The sequence below is a fragment of the Tasmannia lanceolata genome, unplaced genomic scaffold, assembly GCF_043159265.1.
Source record: "Tasmannia lanceolata isolate RefF3 unplaced genomic scaffold, GAP_Taslan_0.1 ptg000005l, whole genome shotgun sequence".
Classification (NCBI taxonomy): domain Eukaryota; kingdom Viridiplantae; phylum Streptophyta; class Magnoliopsida; order Canellales; family Winteraceae; genus Tasmannia; species Tasmannia lanceolata.
The window spans coordinates 7,428,231-7,454,987 of record NW_027518682.1 but is presented as its reverse complement, the minus strand read 5'-3'; the positions used below and the strand labels follow the sequence as shown (position 1 = coordinate 7,454,987).

Genomic DNA, 26,757 nt, shown 5'->3' with positions numbered 1-26,757 from the left:
TCAAGAAAGTTCTTGTTGGTCTACATGCTATTCATCCTTGCATTGACTTACCTGTTGGAAACTTATGACATGGTTGGCATCCACTTGGAAACTTATGACATGGTTGACATTATAAGCATATTGAGCAAGTTTTGGAGATTTACAATGAAACATCAACCGTGCATATAATTTAGAATCAATTTATTTATATTCAGTTGAAACCTCTCAGATCAGCATTATTTTCAAAGAAGGAAAAGCATCTTCAAACCAAGAAGTTTATCAAGGGTCGAATCATTTAATGGGAAATTGCTTTGCAGGGAATTCTGAGGCTTACTGGGTGAGGATTCATGGCAATTTTAGGACCTAACAAGAAAAAACCAAGCATCAATTGATAGGGTAGATGAGATGGAACCCTCAGCAGATTAGTCATCCCAAGCTCAATTTTGATTTGTTTCCCATGTGGAGTCTGGGAGTTGTGTGTATTTGCGGCTTAGTTAGAAACTGTGAGGGGGATGTTAGATTGGTTCCTAGTGAGGTGGATGTATTGGCTTCATGGCAAGGGGTGAAACTCCTATTGGAAGAGTTTCAACACCCTTATATGATTGAAGGGCCTCTTCTAATGTGATAAGGTGGATTAGTAGGGGTGGTTGAATTCCTTGGCAGTGAGTGGACCCACTTGAGGAGATTCTCAATCAGTATAACTGGATATAAATTGACTTTCCTTTGTTGTTAGGCCAGTCCGGACTTGGTCACAACCATTTGCTACGCCTCTAATCCACTAGTAGCAGAAATTGAAGCACGGAGTCGGTTTGCACCTTCTTTCAAGTCTTTTTTTCTCTCTAATCCTCATATGAAGATTGAAGCATCACTAGGATGATTTAGACACAGATTCCTTGGTTAAGACATGGGGAGAAACATGTTAGCTGTCAGTTATTACATTCCATTTATTTGATGTCATGTTCTGCCTTCTTCAGTTTTTTCTTAACAAATATTGTTTTTGCTAAGAAGAAAGTAAATGCAAAATAATACAAAAATCTATTTTAACAAATATTGTTTTTGTTTAGAAGAAAATATGAACAATCTCATCAAACAAAGTGTATTGCTGAATCACGTATGACATGGATCTCAGATCTTGTATTTTAAAAACTGGTATTTTAAATTTAGATTTACTGTTATTACCATTCAAAAACAAGATATTTGAGGTTAAGAGGAGACTTAGGAAATTCTCTTCTAAATTATGATGATCTTTGGACCACTATGCTACCTTTTCATTTGACATTATCTTATTTTGTCATGCTTTCATTTCATGTGTGTTTCATGCTGTCGTTCTTCTACATTCCCTTGACTACTTGCCTCTAAATTTTCCACATGCAGACCTTTTAATATCATCCTTACAAACCTTTTAATGTCATCCTTGACCACTAGTTTTCTTTTCTTAACCTCAGTTTCTTGGGCCTTTGGATTTTCAAGTATGTTCATGTCGGAGTTTCATGACATGCTACTTTGCAGATTGATGTTGAAAATCCATGTGTTATAATGAGCCAAGACAAAAGCAGGGAATTTTTGCATTCAGGGAATGACAAGGATAAATTCAAGGTGAATTCTTTGTCATACAAGTAATATGGATTGCATTGTCGGTGTACTGAGTTTGGCAACACTTAACCAGTATTTTTCCCATGAATTTGAAGATAATGTTTTTTGTTTTAATTGTAGGAACAATCCTCCATAATTCTATACTATTTATTTACTTTGAAGGAATCTATCTTGAATTGCCGTATTGACATTCTTATTACAGTTTTTCTTCAAGGCTACTCTTCTGCAACAAGTAAATGATCTTTTGCAAAGTATTCGGGGTCAGTTGGATGCTGCGAATGCAATAGTCGATGAGCTGGAATCTTCTATAAGACCCATATTGAAGGAACTTGATGACTTGCAAAGGAAGATTAAGAGCATGGAACATGTTGAGGAAATATCTCAACAAGTACAGCAGTTGAAAAAGAAATTGGCATGGTCATGGGTGTATGATGTGGACAAGCAGATTGAGGAGCAAGGTGCCAAGCTTGAAAAGCTGAAAGATCGGATTCCTACTTGCCAAGCCAAAATTGATCGACAAGTGGTAAGTAAAATTGATTTCAATGCTTAATCACAGTACTATTAGATTCCAAGATCATATTCCTACTTGCCAAGCCAAAATTGATTGACAAGGGGTAAGTAAAAGTGGTTTTAAAAAAAATGATTTCAATGCTTTATCCCAATGTTATTAAATTCGACCATGGTAGGCCAATCAGTTTCCTGGATAAGCCTCAGTTCAGCATAGTATCACCTGGGAATATATATATATATATATATATATATATATATATATATATATATATATATATATATATATATATATATAAATTCACTTGGGAATGATTTTTCACTGAAGTAGTATCCCTGGAGTACATGCCATTTGGTCTAAAATTGCCCACTGCTCATTTACATCCTCTTATCTTTGCATCCCCTTTTCCTACAACGAGTTCATTTTTGGAACAAACAACAACAATGTTATCTAAATGTAAGTTATGTAGGCCCCATGGAACATCATCATTGTATTATGAAGTCTCTATATGAATGTAAAAGGTGGTGATTTCTTAACCTCTTTATCATGCTCTCGTTCTAAATGCCAAGTACTACACTTTTCTGGATCTCCTATTGCAATGGAGTACTCAGTTACCTGAGGTATAAAACCATGCTTTTCCCCCTATCCATACAAGTTAAAAAGGGCTTGAATATCTGCAGTGGCATTGGTCTAGCCTTCCGCAAAAGCTACTTCATAGCTTCTTTTGCCTAGCATTCAGGTGTGACTATGATGGCAAACTGGTGGCATGTTGCCAAATTTTGCTTTTAATGGGTCAGCTCGGACCCAATTTGAATTGGGTTACACGCTCAGCCAAATTTTACATGATTGCAATATTTTAAAATTTGTCCTTTTATTTCATTGTTATTATTTATGATAAATTCTGTGGCACAAAATGTGTTTGACTGTATTGCTAAGTAAGAACAGTTTTTTTTTGTTTTTATATGTATACACGTACATGGCCGCATATATATATATATATATATATATATATATATATATATATATATATGTCATTAACATGTGCTAGGTTCCGTGTTGCTTCTTTAAGAAAATCAAATGGAAACCAGTGTAATCAAGTATTTAAGACTTGGAAACACAATTTGTTTTGCCCATTGGAAAACCGGTTTATGTTGGCGATTGGTGGTACTAATATGCGCAGGTGATATACAGTTTTTATTTTCTTTTCTGGAACTCTGGAAAATCAGGAGAAAAAAGTGACAAAATAGAAAGTTACGGTTTGCCCGAGTCAACTCCTTTTTGCATTTAATTGAATCAGAATATTTGAAAACTTGATTTTGTTGAAAAACTGGTGTCAATCTGAGTTATATACCGACTTGGTGACTAACAATGTCACAAATTTAAATGAGTCACGATTGTCATTTTATATTGTTTCAAATGCAACCCAATCAAGTCGATTCGTGAGTACGAGGGTCTTTAGCACATTTGCTTTCTATTTAAGTGCATTTTTAGATTTTTGTTCGATAAAATCGTGAGGGTTCTTGTGGTGGGGTGATGGTGTCATGATGAAGTATCTTCATTGACAATGATTTTTCTTCTCCGGCCAACTCTGACAAGAAAAACTGCAACCATGTTTCCATATTTGCTTTGCCACTCTCGTCATTCAGCATCATTTTAGCAATTAATTTGTCTTATTTTTTAAAACTCGGTCTTCTTTGTTCCTTTCTTTTTGAACTACTGCAAATTGTATTAGGAAAGATGGGTGAGCCCCAAGGCCGTGCATCAAATGAAATATCAGTAGTAGCTGAGCGACAGACACGCTGAAACCGAACCAAATGCCCATCCACACGGTCTCAAATCTCTTCAAAATAAACTCCATAATCTCCACGGATGAGGCCTGTTTCCATCCAGCCATCTAGTGGCATTTAAAGAGTTTCCCTCCATTATTAGTCTTTCCAAAATACTATCTTAAGAAACCCTGATTTCCTGAAGAACAGCTCTGACCTCAATCTCGTTAGGGTCCTTGATCCCAATAGTTTTTGACTCCAATAAAGAGGAGTCTCCCGCCTTGTTACTGTTCTTTTTGTTCTCTTCAGAATTTGATTATGAATTTGGAGTTTTTTTTAGTGAAATGATAACTTCACTCCCTTGCTTTGATAATGTTATTCTTGCTTTTAATTGACACTTGTCTAATTGGATGTTGATACCCTTTTGAGATTTGTATTAGCTTGTCGGAGCCAATTAGGAATTGGTAAATCAAAGGAAAGAGTCCCATTATTAAAATGCGAGACTATGGATACCATTTCCCTTCCTTTTCTTTTCTTTTTTCCACTTTGCCGCTATGAGAAGTAATATAATATTTCTATTTAGGAACTTTGGTCAATTGTTTCATATCTCAATATGGATGCTCGACTATTTGTATTTCTCTTATATTTGTTATGTTTTTGTTAAACATGCCTTTATTTTTTCAATTCAAGCTGCTAAATTAATTGCCTTTTCAAGCTTCCATGTTTGAAATGATGGTTACGTGTTATAGAAACCCCTAGTCGTGCAATTTGTAATTTATCTTGTCAAGCTGTACTTTTACAAACCCTAAGAACTTCATCGTTTCCTCTAATTTATTGTCACTTTCATCTATCAATTTTTTAAACTGTTCATTAAATAGCATTTTGTTAGATCTGCTTCACAGGTTAAGGTGGAGGAATTGACGCGATGCCTTCTCGAAAAGAAAAGTCAAATTGCATGTATGATGGAAAAGACTTCTGAAGTGAGGAAAATGAAGGACGAATTGCAGCATAGTCTTTCCTTGGTATTTGGTGCTCTATACTAGTACATGAAAGCTACCATTGTTTAGTTTTTGTTGACATATCGTTTGTCTATAAAATATTGGTCACGATGTGTAAATTTCATAATTATTCCATGCAACTTCTCAAAGACAGAAAAGATGTACTATAAAAGTAAATCTATCCCCCTACTGATATCTTGTCCTCTCTCGTCTTATATGTCAACTCACTTTCATTCAGCAGTTATTTTCTCTATCTTCTGTGGTGTCACTTTTATCTGGTATCCTTCTCTGATAATGGTTGAGAATTAGAATAATAAATCAATATCAGCCTCTATTTTCAGCAGATGACTTGCATCTAGCCTTTCTTTGCATCAGAGCAGTACAAGCTTTCACAAATTTTATCTTGTTATTTTCTTGTATCCTGCTTCATTCATTGTTTCTTTCGGTTTCTCATATATATTTTTTTGTTTCCTGTAAGAAAGATCTGCTACCCCATTTTTTTTTTTTGAATGGTGAGAAAACTTAATTAGAAAAGGGAAAGACTGAGGTGGTCAAAATCAAAGAGCAGTACAAGATTAAAAAGCAAGAGAAAAAACATCAAAGAAGATAGACGAGAAACAAGAAAGAAAAAAGAGCAAGCAAATCAAGGAGGGAGATAATCGAACTTCTCCAAACCCTCTTTAGCTACCCCCAACCTTGCTAGCCTATCTGCCTCACCATTTGCGGTTTGACATGATGAAAAAAAAGAGCCTCCCACTATGTCTTGAATCTCGTCGAAATATTGGGCGAACCTCTGAGGATGCACTTGAGAGCCGCTGAGCCATTGAATGACATTGAGGGAGTTGCCATCAACGATCACCATATTCAAAGAGTCTCTCGCTAGCAATTTTATTCCCTGATGGACTGCTCATATGTCAGCCTCGCTGGCATCTGCTAATTGGACCTGCAAATGCCCATCTAACTGCTCTGACTCATCACGAAGGACACCCCCAATGCCTGCGGGACTGGGATTATGCAAACTTGATCCGTCAAAGTTAAGCTTCAGGAAACCGAGGACCGGAGGTTCCCTAACCTGCACTATCTGAGGCCGATGCTCTTTGCTATAGCAAATCTCCGCCCATCCGTTCCATAAATCAAAAGCTGAAACAAGAGAGAAACATGGAAGGGATTTGGCCCACAATATAGGCAATGCTATGACTTTTATAAAAAGGAAGACAGAGGATTTAGAGCGACCATCAAACACCTCCATTCTTTGGTGACTCTGCCTTGGGACTTTATCTCTTCGGAAGTTCCAACATCTTTCTGAAGTTGATGGAAGCACATTTCGAGCATCTCCAGTCGCTGAAGCTTCCTTCCTTTCTGAAGTTGATGAAATGCCCTTAGACTAGCTTTATATGAGAATGAGATGGCCAAACACTATAATTTTAACTAGGCATTTCTAGTATTTCAACTGGATTGGTTGTTCTTGAGATACCTGCTTGTTTTCTTTGTGCATTTTGTTATGATTGTCTTTGAAAATTTATGTTCTTTTATTTCATTTAGTTATCTTTCGTATTTCTCTTTTCATTAAGTTGAACATCTTCTCCTAAAGCAGTTATTATTTTTCTTTTAGAAATTTTTTGAATCAACCACAACATGTTAAGATGATAACTTCAAGCTATGTGAATATTGTTTCTTAGGCGACAAAAGAAAGGCTTGAGCTAGAAGAAGAGCATACTCGCAAAGCTAACTTTGTTCGTAAGATGGTCAAACGTGTTAAGTCGCTGGAGCAACAAATTTATGATATTCAAGCGCAGCATGTTAAAAATACACAGGTTGTTATTATTTTCTACCCAACAATTTTATCTTTTTCTGTCCTTTTTCTTTCAATCTCCCCTTTGTTCTCTTTATTTCTTGTTATGGCTTTACTCGTAAGTTTTTTTTCACTGTTTTTTTATGTCCAGTAACTAGGTGTTGAAGTTAGTCTTGTTCTATTATTCTCGCTGAGTTGGGAAAACATTTTGAACAACATCCTTGTGTTTTGGTCCATTTTTTGTTGTTGATTGGAACGAAAAACTTCAAACACTGTGTAGAAAGCAGTGTTGAAATTTTGGATAATAGGAAATGACCTTTCGCTTTGTGTTATAATGAACACGGCCAAGAAGAGTGTCAAGGCAATGGCACTTACAATCTGTTAAGTTATCGTTTCGGTCAGCGCATAAAATCTTGTACTCGAACAATAACTTCCCTATAGTAAAACCGGGTTGACTTGGAACAGTGAGTGAGTAATGCCGTGATTTTTTTTTTGTAAATTTACTCAGTGTGTCAAAGTAGCGTTTGCTTAAGTCCAAAAATGAGTCTAGTCCAGTTGGTCAATGATTTATTCAAAATGAATCAAGTCCAAAAATCTTCTCCCGTGGACGTCGGCACACTTACAATCTGTTAAGAGAAATATAAGAATTACATGGTTTGGCAGTGTGCCTACGTCCACGGGAGAAGATTTTCACCTTTTCAGTCTAAGGTTACAGCTCTCTTTCTCGGTCAAGAAAATACAAAGAATACCTTACAAATTGTAACCCTAACATGTTGCTTATATATCAATGCCACTATATCAACAAAATTACTAAAATACCCTTTTGCAGTAAATGACAAAATTAAATTTTCCTTTCGGGGCGCTGCTTCAGAAACCTTGACATGGCCGCACTATCCCATGCATCCCCGGCTTGACCTGCATGTGCATCGTACTCATTAGTCCGGCAGGGTCCTTTATAATACAAGAATACGTTAGGGTCCTGTATAATACTAGAATACAAGACATCTGCACAATAACTTCTGATTGAAATTCCCAAAATTTTACTGAAATTCTAGAAATTCGACCGAAATGGTTGAAATGACAGTGTGGAAAGATGTTATAATCTTCATTTCATTTCATTAATGTAGAGAATGATATTTTGTCGGCAACGTCATTGAACTGCACATCAAAGTAGCCTTACTCTACGTCGCATTGTCATAGAGACGTAGAGTTGGGGTGTTTGGAGGGGAGACTGGTTGTTGTACTGTCGTACACTTCATTAAATTGTACTTCTTTTTCATATGCGACAATGCATGTCACTAGGCTCAATCTGAACCCGTTGGGTTCAACCCAACTTTTTCTTTGGTTGGACTGGCGGTTGTTCGGGTTGTGTCTTGTTAGGGTTGGAATAACACAACCTGAAGCTCGGGTCGAGTTAGGGTGAGGCGTCGAGCAACCCGACCCAACAAAAACCCATATTTTTTAACCCGATCTGACAAAAACCCAGATTTTTTTTTATCGTTTTTACTTGTAGGTAACTATAAAACTGTTCATATGTATTATAACTTGGGGTAAAACTGTAGAATCTAGTATAAAATACTAAAACATAAGAATCATAAATGTCTCTTTCTCATGAGTCTCTCATGATTCTGTCCCTAACCATCGCTCTCTCTCTAGATTCTCTCCCTAACCTAATTGACCTTGTTCTACGGGTGAAGCTGAATGAGATGCAAATTGTACCATATACAAATTTTAGGTATTTCTCTTCAACTCCTTTCCCTGCCCATCATTTTTCTGTCTCTTTTTGACGATTTTATCTCTTTCACTCTCCCTGTAATTTTTGGGGTGAAAATCTGTATCAATTCATGGGAAATTTTTTCCTTCGATGAATTTTTTTCTGTTACAAGAAAAAAATTTGCTCCCTCTGCCTGCCTCTTTGTGATCTCCATATCAAATCTTCAGATTTTTGACGGCCATCGTTCGGGAATTTATTCCCCTTTGTGATTTTTTATTTCTCTTGGTTTAGGGTTGGATTCACTTGTTTACCCCGTATAATGATTTTGGATTTTTTTTTTGGATTTCTCTAGGTTTAGAGTTTGGCTTGGGTCCTTCGAGAATAATCCTTGGGTTGGGCGGTTGGGTCGGGTCAGCTTAGGGTTGGGTTCGGGTTGACTCACCTCGGGTTGGGGCTCGGGTCAGGTCGTGTTAGGGTTTAAGTGATGCATCTTCGGGTTAGGTTCGGGTTGGCCTAGACCAACCCTACCCTACCCTACCCAAGTTGCACCCATACAGTGTAATGCTTTACATGCTTTAGAAGCAAAAGTGGATGTCCAAAAGTTTCTCAATGTGACTAGTTTGTGTTCCAACCACTTAATGTCCAGCTATAAGACACAGAACTGAAAGCAATAGTAATAAGGGGGCAGGGAATCAACAAACGAGAATGCTTTATAGCATGTTCGGAATGTCACCAAATTGAAGCAAAAAGAAAATATGATAAATGATCAAATTTTTTATTCCATTATATTATAGTGAAACGTTTTGTCTAATCTCCTTTTTATTGATGACTGGGAAACACAAATTCTATATGCAATGTAGGACTAGAAAGTATCTCGCAATATGATCATGTATCCGGAAATTTCTGTTATTATTTTAGGATTTTCTTGTGTTGGAATGCATTGCTGCAAGATTATTTGATATATCTTATATGATTCTGGAAGGGAGCATGGAAGATGTGATTTCATGTCCTTGTCTGTTTTTTTTTTATTGAAGGCTGAAGAATCTGAGATTGAGGAACAACTGAAGAGACTGGAGGATGAGGTGGATACAGCTAATTTAAGTCTGGAGAGGTTGTTTATTTCTATTTTTTCTTGTACTTCAAATGTAGCTCTTTTTGAAATGTTATATATTTGGGATATGTTTTTTTGAATTATAATAAACAAGGTATTTCAGGTTGAAGGAAGAAGATAATGTCTTATCTGATAAGCTATCAAATTCAATGAACATCATCAAGGAAATTTCTACAGAGGTATTTATAATGTTCAAATTTCTTGCACTATGTAACTATTTTGTTGAATATTATTACACTCATGTATCATGAACCACCTATTCTTAGTCATTGTCATGTAGTTCAAATGTTTTGCATTTGCTGAATCTTTTCTGTTAATTGTTCCCAGCCTCATGTGTTGTTTTTTTTATCATTTGTTGCTTGAGAATTATGTAACTTAACCTGTATATGTCTATTAAGCATAGTAGTTACAGCGGTAGCTGCTTAATACTTTTTCCCTAGAGCATGATGTCTACATATCGTGTATTTCATATATAAGAAGATATTGTCTCAGCTTTGTATATTTTTCTGATCGTTTAAGCAAATTTCTATACTTTCATTTCTGGCAGGTTGTTGACATCTCTTTGGTCTCTGCACCTTCCTTTGATTAATTGTCATGTTCAGTAGGCCACCACTTGTTAATTTTCTCCTTTTCATCTGCCTCTATCATGCTCAAACGTTTAAAGCATCTTGGAATGAAAAATTGTAACTAAAGAAGAGTCGCTTGTCTAGTATCTTGTCCATTGGAGACCTATTTGTCTATAGAGTCTGCCACATGGATCAACAACGTCGATGCCAAAGCTGTTGAAGTCTATGAAGATTTGAACTTGAGGGTGACTTCTTTTCATGTGTGGATGGGGGCAATTGGAGCGCGCACAAGCTCCACCAACTCGGTCTCATAAATAATCCAGTCCCCTTGAAGGTCTACAATAGTAAGAAGAAAGAAACAGTGCATTTCAGGAACAATGATGATGATTCTAGCACGGTGTCATGATGGCATCATTAGTAGAAAAGTTTAAGAGCCTAAGTTCTTCAAGGATCTAGTGTAAAGAGCCCTTGTTTCTTAGAAATCTAGAAGTGCTTAAACCCAATAGGATCAATAGTAGATAGAGTCTTACCCAAGTTTGAATACTTAAAGAGCTTAAGGACTCCTTGTCAAGTTAGGAAACTCAACATCTTTGTTGAAGTATAAAAGATTAAATAACGCCTTCTCCAATAGCTTAAGGTTTTGGAGTAACTGGTTGTTTGACATGGTATCAGAGCAAATGCTTGGGTTCAAAACCTCCTTGATAGCAAAATCCACATGCAATGGCCAAACCCAAAAGAGGGGCTACATGTGCCACGTGTAGGCCAAAGAGGGGCTACACGTGATGGGGAGTGTTAAAGTATAAAAGATTAAATAACGCCTTCTCCGATAGCTTAAGCTTTTGGAGTAACTGGTGGTTTGACAATCTTAAATGCTCAAAGAGCCTTTCGTATGTCAGGGGACTTCAACATATTAAGAGCTCAAAGAACCTTTTTTTGGTTAGAAAACACAACATCGTAAGAGCTCCAAGAGCCCCACTTAAGAAACTCAGTATCATAAGAGCTGAATGAGCCCTTCTTAAGTTAGGAAACTCAATTCTTCAGCTTTGAGAGTTATTTCTTGGTGAAGAAACTCAATACCTTAGGAGATCAAAGAGCACTTCCTTTGTTTGAAAGCTTAAGCCCTTGAGATAAGAAACTTTAAGAACTCATTTTTTTTAAAGATCTTTACATATAGAACCTACTCTACCCTAGGAAGCTTTAGGAGCTCAATTCTTTATTGTCGTACACCTTTCAGATAGAAATTTGTTCTAAAAAGTCGATTACACCCCCCAACACACGCACAGAGAGGAGGGATATTTTGGCCGAAATGAATTGTTTTGGACGAAATTTTAAACTATGCCCGTGCTGCTTACGGAACAAATCGTGTTCCAGGTAACATTGCTCTCTCTCTCTCTCTCTCATGATATCTCGCTACCCATCGAAGTCAAGTGAAGAGTTTTTAGAAGTCAAGTAAAGATAGAGAGCTAGAAAATCAATTTATTTCTTTTTTATTATTTTTTTGAAGTATTTGAATCGTAGGGAACCTCTTGATGTATAACCAGAGGTTTTCTTTAGAATGTAACTAATGACGTCTTTGCCAAAAGTCTAAAGTTTCCACAAATTAATAAAACCTCTTTTTCAAAGAGGGAAATGTATATCAAAATTTATGTTTCTTTCAGGCGTAAATTTGTTGTGAACAGTGGACCTATCTAGTTATAGTTTTAACTATTTACACTTATCTGTGTAAAGCTTTGCTGCTTCCCATATTCCTCTGGATGAACCATATTGGTTTGAAAAATCAGTAAGGCTGCTTAACTATAGCCCGGTGATACCATGATTGATTGAGCGGGGCAGGGAGGTGCGTGCTTCCACGCGAAACCCTTTCGGTCACTCGAATTAGGGCATTCCGATCGCTTCTCGTAGGACTCCCTCGCCCCTGACTGGAAAGGAGACATACAACATAGTGAGTCGGCCCTATTCATTCCATTTCTGAAAGGAGGAAGCAGCAAGCGAACTTCACTTGCTAATTTGAGTGGGGAGAGGGGGGTTGGTATTAGCCCTTATTAGTAAGGTTCTGTAAATCAGAATCGAATCATAAATTGTAACAGTGTTTAATTATAAATCGGTTCGTAAATCATAAGATTTTTTCACATTTATATATAAAGAAGAGAAAAAATATTGCCATAAAAAAATGAGAAAAAATGTTAAAAACTTTTAAAAAGTCAAAATAAGACTAAGATCAGTAATTTTCTATTTTTCATTCAAAACTATTAAATTAAATATAAAATTTCATGGTTAGTAATTCAAAATTGTACCATTAAAAAAAAAAAGTAATTCAAAATTGTGGCTAGTATTGGTAAAAGTAGGATGAATGGGTAGGAGGAGAAGGAAGGACGAGGAGAAGGAAGAGAAGAATAAAGTTAGGGTTTTCTTTACTTGTTTGTATGTTATAAGTTTTTTTGTGGGGGTTGGGGCGTGGGGTGGGGTTATATATGATTTATTTCTAATCGTTAAGGGGTCACCATAAAAAAAAAAGGGAAAAAAATCGTAAAAATTGCACAATTCAAAATCGAATTATACTTGAATCGCATGGTTTTATGAAAATCAATTCTTCCTTCCGATTTGAATTGTTCAACCCTCGATTCGAATGAAATCGTACATTCAAATAGTGAATCATACGATTTTAACAACACTGATTACAAGTAGCATTTTTTCTTAATTGTATTATTCACACGTATTTTCATATTTTGGTTAGTGAAAGTATATACCAGTGGCCATACAATTGCATAATACTTCTCTTGTTACTTGGAAAAGTGTTTAAGCTCATTATTTAGGGACTTTTATTTCTTGTATTTTATAGTACCTTGCAGGGAATTCATAAAACATTTCCCTTTTCTCTCCATTTTGGTTTATAATTTTATTGTCGTTACAGAGGTTCAGTTTTTTTTGTTGTCAATTTCAATTATTTGATTGTATTATATTCAAGATCTTACTAGCTTGAAATGACCTGTGTTTCCAATTTGATGTGTGTAGATTGAAGAAAATGAGAGGAAGTATCATGATATTTGTTCGCACGTCTGCGACCTCCAGCAACACCGAACCAACAAGGTTGGGTACTAATAGAAAATTCAGTCAGACATTTTAGTTCTAGATATAGCATGCACAATGGAACTTACTTTCATGTGGGGCTTTCACGCATTAGATGCATGCATACATGCTACATGCCACCAAATACGTAATGATACTTCATACATCCACATGCTCAAGAGGAAATTATTTGCGCTCATGCATTGATATAACTGTTTTCTTTCTTTGATAGTAATACTCATGCATTGGTATACATACTACTGTTACCATTAAAAAAAAGAAATACTACTGTTTTCTTTCTGTTCAGGTAACTGCTTTTGGTGGGGAGAGGGTGATCAATCTTCTACGTGCTATAGAGCGGCACCATAGAAAATTCAGAAGGCCCCCTGTTGGTCCTATTGGTGCTCATGTTGTGAGTATTTAAAATAAGCGTTATGTTTGATTTCTTTTTCTGTTTATTATGTTTAGCATAGAATAATTTTTTTAATCCTTTGATGTATTTAGCGTAGAATATTGATCTTAATGCAATCGTAAACTAGTGATATTTAGTAAATCACTTCTCTTATTGTCATATGTGAATATTTCTGTAGACTATACAAATAGAAAGTGGACATTCCTTGTCTTGGTTGAAACACAAAAACTCAACCGGTTGGTTGAAATCTTGGTTCCCATGAAACCTGGCAACCCATATCTTTTATGTCTTGGTCAAGAATTTAAATATTTGTATCGGCAAGCGTATTGTGTTCCCCAAACTGAGAGTATTTTTAGTATTGTTTGATAAGTCTTGTATATCAGCCATATTTTTTGTAGGTCAATATGCTTGCAATATTCTTTCCAATTCACATCTTCCAAAAGAAAAGGTGATAATTGGGAATCAAGCGCAAAATTCCTATGTCTTTTTAATATACTTTGTATTTTTTAACAAAAAAAAAAACTCTTTGCTTTAGTAATTTATTTTTGTAATGGTAATGTGTGGTATGCTGCTGAGCCCTTTTGTCCTGTCAAGTTGTTCTTTTGGCTTCCAGAGTCCTACGCTAATCCTGATTTATTGTTGGTTTCCAACTACTTATTTCGAACATGTACAAAATTTATTCTGTTTACTATAGCCTATACTACTCTAAAGTACTGCTAGAAGATGATTGCACAAATAATAATAATGAAAACATGGAAAATAATCATGGACAAATTGGAAGAAGAGCATTGAAGTGATAAAACAGAAAACTGAAAAAACATATGGGTCTAACCTCGACTTGTAGAAATAACACAATGAAGAATAATACGCATCATACAATAAAAGATGAAAAGTAGAAAAGTAGTGATCAGAACGTGGCAATAATATATATATATATATATATATATATATATATATATATATATATAGCAGAAGAGAAAAGGAGAGAATTATTTGAATTTCTCCCAAAATTCTATGAGAATTACACATCACTTTTTTTGACTTTTTTTAACGAAGGCACCCATTTAACCCACATATTTTCAATCCTACCCCCTCCTTTATGCTTTTTAACAAAGGCACCCATGAAAGCCACATAATTTCAATCCTACCCCCCTCCTTTATGCTTTTTTTAATTATGGAAACCTCTATAGATTGGAGGGCTAGGATCAGCCTATGGAAATGATTTTACGGGCACAACCTATTGATGTTGTGTTCCATCACATGGACGGTTTGGATCAACCTATGATGTGGTCTGTACAGTTCTTTGTCGGCCTGTGCAGCGCACGGGTTTTTTTAGTTGGCTGATCCTAGCCCTCCAATCTATAGAGAGGTCAGGTTCAGGTTGGCCTCAACCCGACCCAACCTGACGCAAGTTGCACCTCGGTTATACTAATTGCCAACCAGCCCATATGTATGGTATTGTATTATTATATATATATATATACTAGTGGGGTGCTCGTTTGGGCTGATTGGCAATTAGTATAAGTGAGGTGTTCATATCGAAGTCCCAATGACATAAACCAATGGCCCCAGATGTTGGTATATATTAGTAGGGCCAACATAGAAGGCGTAATAGCAAAAAATAGTGGCACATGTATACTAATCGGTTATCAACTAGTGATGCTTACATTGGTAGCTAATGGAAAAAAATAGACCCCAATAATCTACTAGTCGGGCTAGGATTGAGAGTTCAACAACCAAAAATAAATGGGGACCTACTTATGCAGTAACAGGTTAAATACTGATGCACAGAGGGCCTAATTAATAGCAAAAAATGATGGACCATTCAAGCCGGAAACGCCTTGGCCAATTGGGAAACCTATTTTCCCGGAAACATGTTTCAGAAACGTTTCTTGAAAAAGAAAGGGAAGCATTTTCCAAATGCAGGGGAAGCGTAGAAGAAGTACGTGGGAAACTTATGGGAAATATATCTGAAACATGTGTGAAATTAACATGGAGAAACGGTATTAGAAACACACAGAAAATGTACATGAAACGTCTGAAATGTACGCAAAGCATTTTGTGCAAGTCACTCCAAAAAAAAAGTAGTGGAATAAATATTAAAAATGGAAAACAATATTACGTATAGTAATGAAAAATAGAAATAAGTAAAGAAGTATGCTAAAAACTAAAATATGTAAGGACATACAAAAATCATCTATTTATGATTCTAATTTAAATATATATTATGAAAAAAATTACATATATAAGTATTTATGCGTGAAAGCTCCTAAATTTGAAATTAACAAATTCCAAATCTACAAAACACATTTCATGTTTCTCTTATGTTTCACATGTTTTCCTTGACATTTATCTATAGTTTCTGAAACATTTCTAACTCTATCGTTTCCAAAGAAGTTTCTCAATGCATTTCTCAATGCATTAATTCTCATACGATTTTTTATTGCTTTCACCTTCTCATTTCACGTTTATTAATTCTTTTTTATCACATTTCTCGCTTCCGTTTCACATTTCACTCTCAGAATTCACTTCTCAACATTGTAATTATGGTTCATCGGGTAGAACTTCATAAGGCAACCTATAAGCACTCATCCCGTACAGAATGTATATCACATGCCTATGATAAAGAACTAAAGACTTAAGAGTTAGTTGGCGAAACACTAATATTAAATTGATGGATCAAGGACCTAGAATCATCTAATTAAAGTGTTATCAACAACGACAATGGGCCTGAATTGAGGCAACTGACCAACGGACTTGGTAGTAGACTTAGCACAACTAGGGCCCAATATGTGTATGTTAGGACTGAGCCTAACAAGCACCATCTTTTAAAAAGGGCAATGATATTTTCACTCCCCCTCCACTACGCATTCGCTCCCCTTTTAACTTGATTTAACATCAAAAAGAGTTAAAGTTGCCCACTGTTCATGTTATAAGGGGAGTGAATGCATACTTCAGGGGGGAGTGAAAATATCACCGCCTTTTAAAAACTTTCCAATATGATATAAAGTCAAGTATAGTTCACATACCGATTCGTGATTATATATATTAAGAACAACTAACAAGATTATCTCGTTTGTCTAGATTGACAAATCTGTTACTGGTACAGGTGCATAACTTCAGCTTGAGGCTGACAAAGCACGGTTATGACCCTAATAAAACTTTTAGGTGAATATGTCTTTTTATTCTTGAAGTGGTGATATCTATTTCCGGCATATTTTGTCTGCGGTTCCTTGAAATAATTAATTGGTAATCCTGAAACTTTGGTTTGAAAATAGTTCACCTATGTTTGAAGTGACAGTAATCTGTAAGCGCATGATGCTTATTTCCAACCCCACAAAATGTAGTGTCCTACTTGGACAAGTGAGTTTGCTTATCTAGTTGCGTAACTCAGCTTAGATTCTATGACATTCTAAAGTTGTTTACATGGTTTTAAATTTCCCCGAAATGTTTCCATTTCCACCCCACCGAAACAAAATTTACATGATTTCCTTTTACGTCATTTTTCCCCAAAATTTTGACCAAAATTCTTGAATTTTGACTGAAATTCCTGAAATTCAACTGAAATGGTTGGAACGACAAAAAAAAAGGAAATATGTTATTCTTTGCATTTGATTTCATTTCATTAATGCACGGAATGATATTTGGTAGGCAACATCATTGAACTGCAAAGCAAAGTAATTGTATGTTATGCATGGGATGTCAGCTCGGCATGGGAGCAATAATAATTCATAACCGTATGTGGTATTGACATAGAGTTGGGGTCCTTAGAGGGGAGACTGGTCATTATACTTTCCTATACTTATTTTCATATTACTTCTTTATTGACTTTACTATTCTAAATATGTGCTACAACGCATGTCACTTGGTGTTTGATGTGATTAAGTCATTATGAATGGTTTTGTTGCTCATGTGATGGTTTCTATGTATGCATTTGTGCTTATTCTAGCATTTTCCAAAGTTTCATCTTAAAAGTTAATCACTTGCACATGTTTTTTTAAAAGATAAAAAAACTTTCATCATTTGCATATGTTTCCATGCCTTTCCATGATTTTATAAGATTTCCACCGAAACTGAAATATTTCCGTGACGACCGAAACTGAAATTTAAAACCTTGGTTGTTTGTATTGTATGTGGTTTTATCCATAGGTCTTTGAGTGTGAGGTGACAACAATCTTTAAGCACAAGATGCTTTTTCCCATCCCACAAAAATGATTCAGCTGTGCATGAAGTGAAAGGTATACCCCTCAAAATATGTGTCGTGTCCGACTTGGACAAGTGATTTTTCTTATCTAGTTACGAAACCTCTTCTTCTTCTTCTTTTTTTTTTTTTTTTTGGAATGGCTATCTAGTTGGGAAGCTCAGGTTGAATTCTGTGTCATTCTTCTCCTGTTTATATTGTATTTGGTTTTATCTATAGGTCTTCATGATAAAATTGGCACCCTTTTTTGTCAATGGTGAACACAAGTTATTGTAATAGTCATTTGCAGGACTAGGCTAACACATCACTATGGTCGTGTTTATGTTATGCAGACATTGGTTAATGGTGACGCCTGGGCTTTGGCACTTGAACATGCCATTGGAAGGTTATTAAATGCTTTTATTGTGACAGATCATAAAGATTCTCATCTTTTACGAGAATGTGCTAAGGAAGCAAACTATCATAATCTTCAGATTATCATATATGACTTTTCCACACCAAAGTAAGAGAACACCTTTTCTGACCTACAATTGACAAAATTTGCCTGCATCAGCTATGTTCATTTTCCCGACGTGCTGAATTTTTCCCGTAATCAAGTGTCTGTTTTGACAATGTTATTTTAATTACTTATGCAGGTTGAATATTCCAAATCACATGCTTCCTCGTACAAATCATCCAACTACTCTTTCTGTTATACACACCGATAATCCTACCATAGCCAATGTCTTGGTTGATATGGTTCGTATATTTATATGGCTTAGATACAAGCATTTACTAGATGCTCTCTTTCTTTAATCTTGCCTACCTTACTCAACTTATGTAAAGTGACTGGTACTTCCCTTGTATAAAGTTTCTGTTGTTTCTGGTGAATTGTTCACACATTGTGAGCTGTATAGTTTGGCTCATATTTAAGGGCTGAAGACCGGCTTGTTTTCTGTTGAAGTTTTTTGTATATCAAATTGGATGTACTTTTTTTTTTGGTCAAATGAAATGAAAATGGAGAACCTCGTGTAATGATTACCATTTTAGGTCGTAATCATGTTTTGAAGTAGGTTATCCACATAAAATTAGGCAAAATTTCCACTTAGATTTCCTTCTCTGCTCTCTTTATAAAGCGCATAATGTAGGGAAGATATGTTTAATTTCTTAAATTTTTGGAAGGAACTGCAATGGCAGGATGATGCAGATTTTAGGCCTAAATAAGAGGCATATTTGCCCTTTACATTTTCTAGGAATTTATTTTTCATGTTATTTAATTTTTAGGATTTTATTTTTCATTTTAGGCAGTTTGTTCTGTTTAGAGTTCTTATTTTAGTAAGCTTCTTTAAGAGTTCATGTTTTAGTAAGATTCTAGTTCTTAGGTTGTTTATTTGCCTATTTGCCTATATATAGGCCTCTTTACAGCTTATTTTGTAACTTTTTGATGATTATTGATATTGAATAAAGATTCTTCTCCCTGTAATTCTGGTTTTCTTCTTCTCTCTTCTGATTTTTCCTCTTCTCTCCCGAAATTTGTCTCTTCTTCAGGTTATTTTCGTCTCTTCTTCCCCTATTCTTCTAATTCTATCCCCTTTTGTCTATTTCTCTCCCCTTTCCTCAATTTTTCTTCACGGTGTTGCATCAATTTGGTATCAAAGCCAAAGATCCAAGTGTCTACGGCGAGCGAAAATCAGAGCAACAGATCCATTAGCGTACCCAACATCCAATTCGAAACCCCCTTCAAGGTACGCCACCATCTTTTCCCTTGACCCTCGTTTCTTCCACCTTTTCCTCACGCAAACCACAATCCTCAAAACAAGTTTTTGTTCTTCAGTTCCATCTCCAACCAGCCACCAGAGATCCCAACAACAGAACTACCATCCCATCTCCTCCTTAGACCAAACCCCGCCCAACAACTTTCATGTTACATCCGTAACCTACCTCATCCCATACCCTCTCTGTTTGCCTATCTTAATTTTGACCTAGAAACTTCCAACCAATTCCCATTGCCCCTCACTGTCCAGCCCAACTATTCTTTGGTGCCGTCCGTGATTGAGCTAACTTTCAGATTTTTCATACAAATTTTCCGGAATCACTTGCCACAGAGTCTCTTTCTAAAAGAAACTCATTCTTAGTTGTCGTGTGGAGGAAGGAAACATCAGGGCTTGAGATACCTTTCCTTTTGATACTTGTTAATCTTAGTAAGGATCTCCTTTAGTCACCTCCAGTTGCAGGTTACCAAAAGGTAATCTGTTTCTTTGCTTCTTTCATTGTACCTGTAACTTCCTATAGTAGGTAACCCCACCCCTCTTGTTTCAAGTGGTCACGTGAGTCTTCCCCAAGTAATTGACCTGCATAGCATGTTACATAACCTACCTAGTAGGTTTCTTGCAATTAAGAGGAAACTTGCACTGTAAGGAACTGCATAATAGCGTGTTTCTCACGTGGTATAGCACTATAGCCGTATAAAACGTACTGAAACTTGGAGCACAGTAACTTTGGTAAGTTACACTTCTATTCTGAAATCATTAGTTTAAATTTCACACCCCCCTTTTCTTTGGACACCCCAATCTTGCCATTCTTTTAAAAACAACTAAATTTCACACCCTCCATTCTACCTTTGGGCACGCACTTTCATTAAGGAAGATTAACTTTTACCTCCTTTTACCTTGGGCACCCCTACTCATTTTCTTTAACCCAATTTGACCCCCTACTTTACCTTTTAGACAACCCCCCCCACACACACACAAAAAAAATAAAAAAAATCAGCCCTGTTTCTCTCTCTACACTCTCCTCCATCATCCCATTTTCTCTCTCTTCACCCGAGCCGTTTCTACTCACAATTGGGTTTCGCCATCAACACGAAGTTGTTCGTGACAACTTTTAGAGCGCATCCAGCCTATTTTCAGCAGCGGACATCAGTCTTCAACACAGTTTCAGGAGCCATTTCAGCTGTTGATTGCGCCCCTTCTTCCGATCATCAGTTTTCACTCATCCGATTTCAGATCCGCGACAGACATTGTGCTTCTTTCGACATGCCAGATAGATAAGACAGTTGATTTCAGTTTTCGACATCGATCCTATGCCTCCATTATTCTATATTTTGATGGGTACGGCGAAAGCTATTGGTATGGACACACTCCCTTTAGCTATTATGAGGATGCATGTTTACAGTGGATTGATGCTCTAGACGCATATTATGAGTATAATGGGCATGATCACCAAGCGACTATCTACTGGGCTAAAGAAACTGTGTGATGACAAGCTCGATGTTCATGGGAGCACATGGAAACGTCCCGTCGTAAAAGAAGCGAGCCTCCAATCTGTCATTGGAAGGATGTTCGTGATTTTTTTATGGCTCTTTATACGCTCCACTATCTACGGAGATTGAAGCGTGAAGAAGCCACTCGACGAGAAGAAGTAGCTCGCCGTGAATAAGAAGCAGTAGCCCGTCGTGCACGCGAAGCTAAAATTGAAGCTGAGAATTTAGAGCGTCGCATGCGTGAGTCAGATTTGCAGAGCCGCTCCACTACTTCATCCGTCTTACCAGTTACTGATATTCTTACGGGTCCAGATGCTAGTATTTATGAGATCATTGATGCTGAGCCTTTGATTCCATCATATTCACTCTGAGATAGGCGATCCAGAGTTAGAGACTCAGTTGATTGCTGATATCGACATCGTTGCGCATGATGCTTCTGAGATTTTTGCCGCACCGATTGCCGATCATCTAGAGAGTGAGCTTCACTCTTCTGAGGCAGATATTGTGGTAGATCCACGTGAGGCTGATCCGTCGCCTGAGTCCGAGTCGAGTGACCAGATCATTGAGGCATTACCAGAGCATACACAGCACAAGCTGATCATTGAGGATGCCGATTCCATATCATTATATTAGCACACTGATAGCATTGCTTCTCCAGTAGATGCCCCGATCGAGATGATTATGGAGGTCGAGCCCGCCGATTTCAGTGTACAAGATGACCATCTTGATGCTGATCATGGATTGATACTACCCATAGCTGTTTTGCCAATCCAGGAGGAATACGTTGCGATCTTCCCTCTTCTTCTGCCGACCTTGCAGATGCTTCTCCCGATTGTCTCGAGCATTAGACATTATGATTGCTTTCGCCGGATTACGCGTTCTACTACTTCAGTGGATTGTTTACATCTTTTACCCAGGTGGACTAGAACTTGAGGGCGAGTTTTTTTTCAACCAGGGGAGAATGATGCAGATTTTAGGCCTAAATAAGAGGCATATTTGCCCTTTAGATTTTTTAGGAATTTATTTTTCATGTTATTTAGTTTTTTAGGATTTTATTTTCCATTTTAGGCAGTTTATTCTGTCTAGAGTTCTTATTTTAGTAAGCTTCTTTAAGAGTTCATGTTTTAGTAAGATTCTAGTTCTTAGGTTGTTTATTTGCCTATATATAGGTCTCTTTACAGCTTATTTTGTAACTTTTTGATGAATTTTTATATTGAATAAAGATTCTTCTCCCTCTAATTCTGGCTTTCTTCTTATCTCTTTTGATTTTTTCTCTTCTCTCCCTAAATTCGTCTATTCTTCTGGTTATTTTCGTCTCTTCTTCCCCTATTCTTCTAATTCTATATCCTTTCGTCTATTTCTCTCCCCTTTCCTCAATTTTTCTTCACGATGCTGCATCACGGGAGTTTCCTATAAGCTAGCAAACTACATTGACTGAATATGCTCCAATGAAAAAATTCCTCGATTCTATCCTTTGGGGAAGTCTAATCTTGTTTGAAGAAGAGAAGAAGAGCTGAACTTTACCATTTGAGAAGAAAAGAAGAAGAGCTGAGCTTTAATGGCATTGAGATACGAATTGGTTTATGAAGGCAACAAATAACCTTTCCATCTTCCTAGAAGCTGTAAGGACCTATCCTTCCTGAGATTCTCTTTGCCATTGGTGTCAAAATTTTAATTTCTTTTGGGGTGTGCTTTACCATTTATCAGTCAAACTTCAAAATACGGAGTAATCAAATAGAATAGAAAGATATATGGTGGAAAAGAATATACAGAGTGCTGAACAAAATTCATTCATAATAAATGAAAATCAATACAACTTATATATATATATATATATATATATATATATATATATATATATATATATATATATATATATATATATGAGGAAACTCTCACCAAACTTATGGTGAGCTAGCTTGCCCAATCACATGGGGGCCCACTTTGTTAGGATGATCCAAACCATTCATTTGAAAGTCCCTTACATAGATGGGGGGTGTACCAAAAATCAGCTCCATAGGATCATCCTAACCCCTCCATTTGTGGAGGACAAAAATGGACAGACACAAATCTGCCCCATTTTTGTCCTCCACAAATGGAGGGGTTAGGATGATCCTATGGAGCTGATTTTTGGTACACCCCCTATCTATGATAAGGCCTTGCAAATGAATGGTTTGGATCACTCCCCAAAATGTGGGGCCCATGTGATTGGGCAAGCTAGCTCACCAAACTTATGGTGAGCTAGCTTGCCCAATCACATGGGGGCCCTAAGCTCACCAAACTTATGGTGAGCTAGCTTGCCCAATCACATGGGGGCCCACTTTGTTAGGATGATCCAAACCATTCATTTGAAAGTCCCTTACATAGATGGGGGGTGTACCAAAAATCAGCTCCATAGGATCATCCTAACCCCTCCATATATATATATATATATGCACACACACCCACACCCACTTAAATGACCACTTCTATTGGTCTTCCCTTTAGCTATCATGTTCTTGAGAAGCATCTTAAACTTGTCAATTAAATAATGATTATCTACAATGAGTCCTTTTGTGAAAATGTCATCAATCTATTTAGGATTTGTAAGTTGTAACACGAGATTTCTCCATTCTCTACCTCTCTAATGACATGAAGTTCTATTCAATGTGTTTGGTCCTGGAATGATACACCATATTTTGCCACATCTTGATGGCACTTTGTTTATCACAATACAACACGAGTGCCTGATGTCAAATGAAGCTCTTGGATAAGATGTTTGAGCCATGTAAGTTTTGCTTCTGTCAGACCATAGGATCATCCTAACCCCTCCATTTGTGGAGGACAAAAATGGACAGACACAAATCTGCCCCATTTTTGTCCTCCACAAATGGAGGGGTTAGGATGATCCTATGGAGCTGATTTTTGGTACACCCCCTATCTATGATAAGGCCTTGCAAATGAATGGTTTGGATCACTCCCCAAAATGTGGGGCCCATGTGATTGGGCAAGCTAGCTCACCAAACTTATGGTGAGCTAGCTTGCCCAATCACATGGGGGCCCTAAGCTCACCAAACTTATGGTGAGCTAGCTTGCCCAATCACATGGGGGCCCACTTTGTTAGGATGATCCAAACCATTCATTTGAAAGTCCCTTACATAGATGGGGGGTGTACCAAAAATCAGCTCCATAGGATCATCCTAACCCCTCCATATATATATATATATATGCACACACACCCACACCCACTTAAATGACCACTTCTATTGGTCTTCCCTTTAGCTATCATGTTCTTGAGAAGCATCTTAAACTTGTCAATTAAATAATGATTATCTACAATGAGTCCTTTTGTGAAAATGTCATCAATCTATTTAGGATTTGTAAGTTGTAACACGAGATTTCTCCATTCTCTACCTCTCTAATGACATGAAGTTCTATTCAATGTGTTTGGTCCTGGAATGATACACCATATTTTGCCACATCTTGATGGCACTTTGTTTATCACAATACAACACGAGTGCCTGATGTCAAATGAAGCTCTTGGATAAGATGTTTGAGCCATGTAAGTTTTGCTTCTGTCAGACCATAGCTCTATACCCAGCTTCAACTCTATATCTGACAACAACCTTCTGTTATTACTATTTATGAGATCAAACAATTATTCATCATTTTTCCATATATAGTAACCAATCTGTGAATGTTAAAATTTTGAGCCTAGTCTGCGTGACAAACTTTGTGAAGTAGAACATGGTCCGCAATTCCTCTAAGATATCTGAAGGTGCATTTTACAGCCTGTGGATGTTCTTCTCTAGGACCATGTAGTTATTGATATAATTGGTTTAGTCCATTTGTTATACTGGACCTCTTAAGGGTACGATACTGCATAGCTCCTGCGTTGCTTCTGTAGATGTGGGGATCCTTGATTTTATTGCTCTCTCTTCCCTTGAACTCATTGTAAGCTGCAGTCCGATGGAATATCAAGTGGTTTGTAGTTCATTTTTATGAACCTGTTGAGCATCTCTAAGGGGTATTTTCTTTGAGTTAGTTGCATACCATCTTTTTGGTCTTTTAACTTCAACGTCAAGAAAATAATGCTAGTTGTCCAAATCTTTCATATCAGTAGTTTCCTTCAAGATGTTTTTGAGTCTCTGAATGTTGGCACTGTCACTCCAGATGTTCATCACCTCTACTTGGACCATAAAATAATTCTTGCCAATTGTCTGTCTTCTTGCAATGACCTAGTTATGTCTTATGACCATTGTACATCTATCACAATAAATATCCATGCAATATATTATGAGGCTCCTTATATGGATTTTATGTCTTATGACCATTGTACATCTTTCACAATAAATATCCATGCAATATATTATGAGGCTCCCTGCTTTTATGTTTGTATAGATAGACAATATATGTTTTCTATGATGCTAGATATCATATTTTACGTGCTAAGTTACTTGTAAAATTGAGATTCATAGATTCCCAATGTTTCTTATTTTGTGGTTCTTTTCATGTTTTTCTTCTTTTAACTATTTTTTTATTGATTAATAATTCATAATTCCATCAAATGATTTCAAATCATGGCTTACTAAGCTTTCTTGATTGTCATGATTCTGCTAGTCATGATTTTTTTGAAGTTGTATTCTGCTAGTCATGATTTCAATACTCTTTTGTATATAAATCTCCTTTACCTTATGTAATTGATAGACTAGAGAAGTTTTCATGACACATTGGTGGGAATTTTGCTATTAATGTTTCTTAACTTGTGGAATGACCATTACAACTTTTTTTTTTGAAATGGTGACCATTACAATTTATCTTCGCTTTTTATATGTATTTTCTCCTTATGTTATATGCTGTTGTCCATCACAAGCTTTGTAATTGTAAATCTGTTTGGCATTCATTAATTTGCTTATTTTGTAGGGAAGCGTTGAGAGACAAGTGCTTGTTAAAGATTACGAAGTGGGAAAGTCAGTGGCATTTGATCAAAGGATTTCAAACCTTAAAGAAGTATATACGTTAGAGGGATATAAAATGTAAGATAATTGATATGTATATTTAGGTTCTCTTCATCTTTTGAAGATCTGCCTCATGCCTGTTTTCTAGTCATAATCGCCTATGAGATAACACTAATGCTTTGTTATTATTATTTTTTGGCAAGCTGGAAGGAATGAAAGAAATACAACAACAAAAAAGAGGAAATACAAATGGACCTCCATCCGCAAACTATAAAATGAAGAAAATTATTTCATGTCAAACGGAAAAAAAACATTGAACGATATATGTTAATATGTTTAAATAAATGTAGTGAACACAATTTAAGCTGTGTAGTTGAGGAATAATTGCAATTGAAAAGGAATGAAACTCTATGAGAGGGTGGATTTCTGAAATGATGAAAGCCTTGACGACAATAGACATACGGCTGAATAAAGGATTCTCTTTTGATGCACTCGTGTGGTTTGTAGCTCTTTTCTCAATGGATCCAGTTATTGCTATCATTAAACAACAAGCAACTTATGGAACCTATGATAATAGATTAAATGCCTTCCATGCCTTCTCCGGTTATCTTCTTTTTGAGTCTGCACATGGATGATTGATGCGCCTGCTTCATATAACTCAGTCTTGCTCAGCCCATTATTCAGTATTGTGCTGATGTTGATCTAATATTTTTTTTTTATTAAATCTTATTTTTATGGTGAATTAAATTCTTTAGGAGCCGTGGAGTTGAACGACTCCTGTTCTTTAGATCCTTATGAGCGTAAGAATGCTGATTAGAAGAGTTTCAATTTCCATAGCTTTTGTGCAATGATGTGATTGGGTGTCTTTCTTGC

General features: G+C 36.4%; 1 protein-coding gene across 2 annotated transcripts in view; it reads left to right on the top strand.

Moving 5' to 3' along the window:
- MIM (P-loop containing nucleoside triphosphate hydrolases superfamily protein) overlaps window positions 1-26,757 on the top strand; it is a 55,100-nt gene that overhangs the window by 4,011 nt on the left and 24,332 nt on the right. Inside the window, exons 5-15 of one of the 2 annotated variants that reach the window (XM_077379312.1) lie at window positions 1,489-1,575; window positions 1,775-2,095; window positions 4,749-4,868; window positions 6,524-6,658; window positions 9,385-9,461; window positions 9,565-9,640; window positions 13,040-13,114; window positions 13,401-13,505; window positions 18,039-18,208; window positions 18,342-18,444; window positions 25,850-25,962. In XM_077379312.1, coding sequence (XP_077235427.1) covers window positions 1,489-1,575; window positions 1,775-2,095; window positions 4,749-4,868; window positions 6,524-6,658; window positions 9,385-9,461; window positions 9,565-9,640; window positions 13,040-13,114; window positions 13,401-13,505; window positions 18,039-18,208; window positions 18,342-18,444; window positions 25,850-25,962 — 1,382 coding nt within the window. The remainder of the gene's footprint in view (window positions 1-1,488; window positions 1,576-1,774; window positions 2,096-4,748; window positions 4,869-6,523; window positions 6,659-9,384; window positions 9,462-9,564; window positions 9,641-13,039; window positions 13,115-13,400; window positions 13,506-18,038; window positions 18,209-18,341; window positions 18,445-25,849; window positions 25,963-26,757) is intronic. The other variant, XM_077379313.1, reaches the window with a different exon arrangement.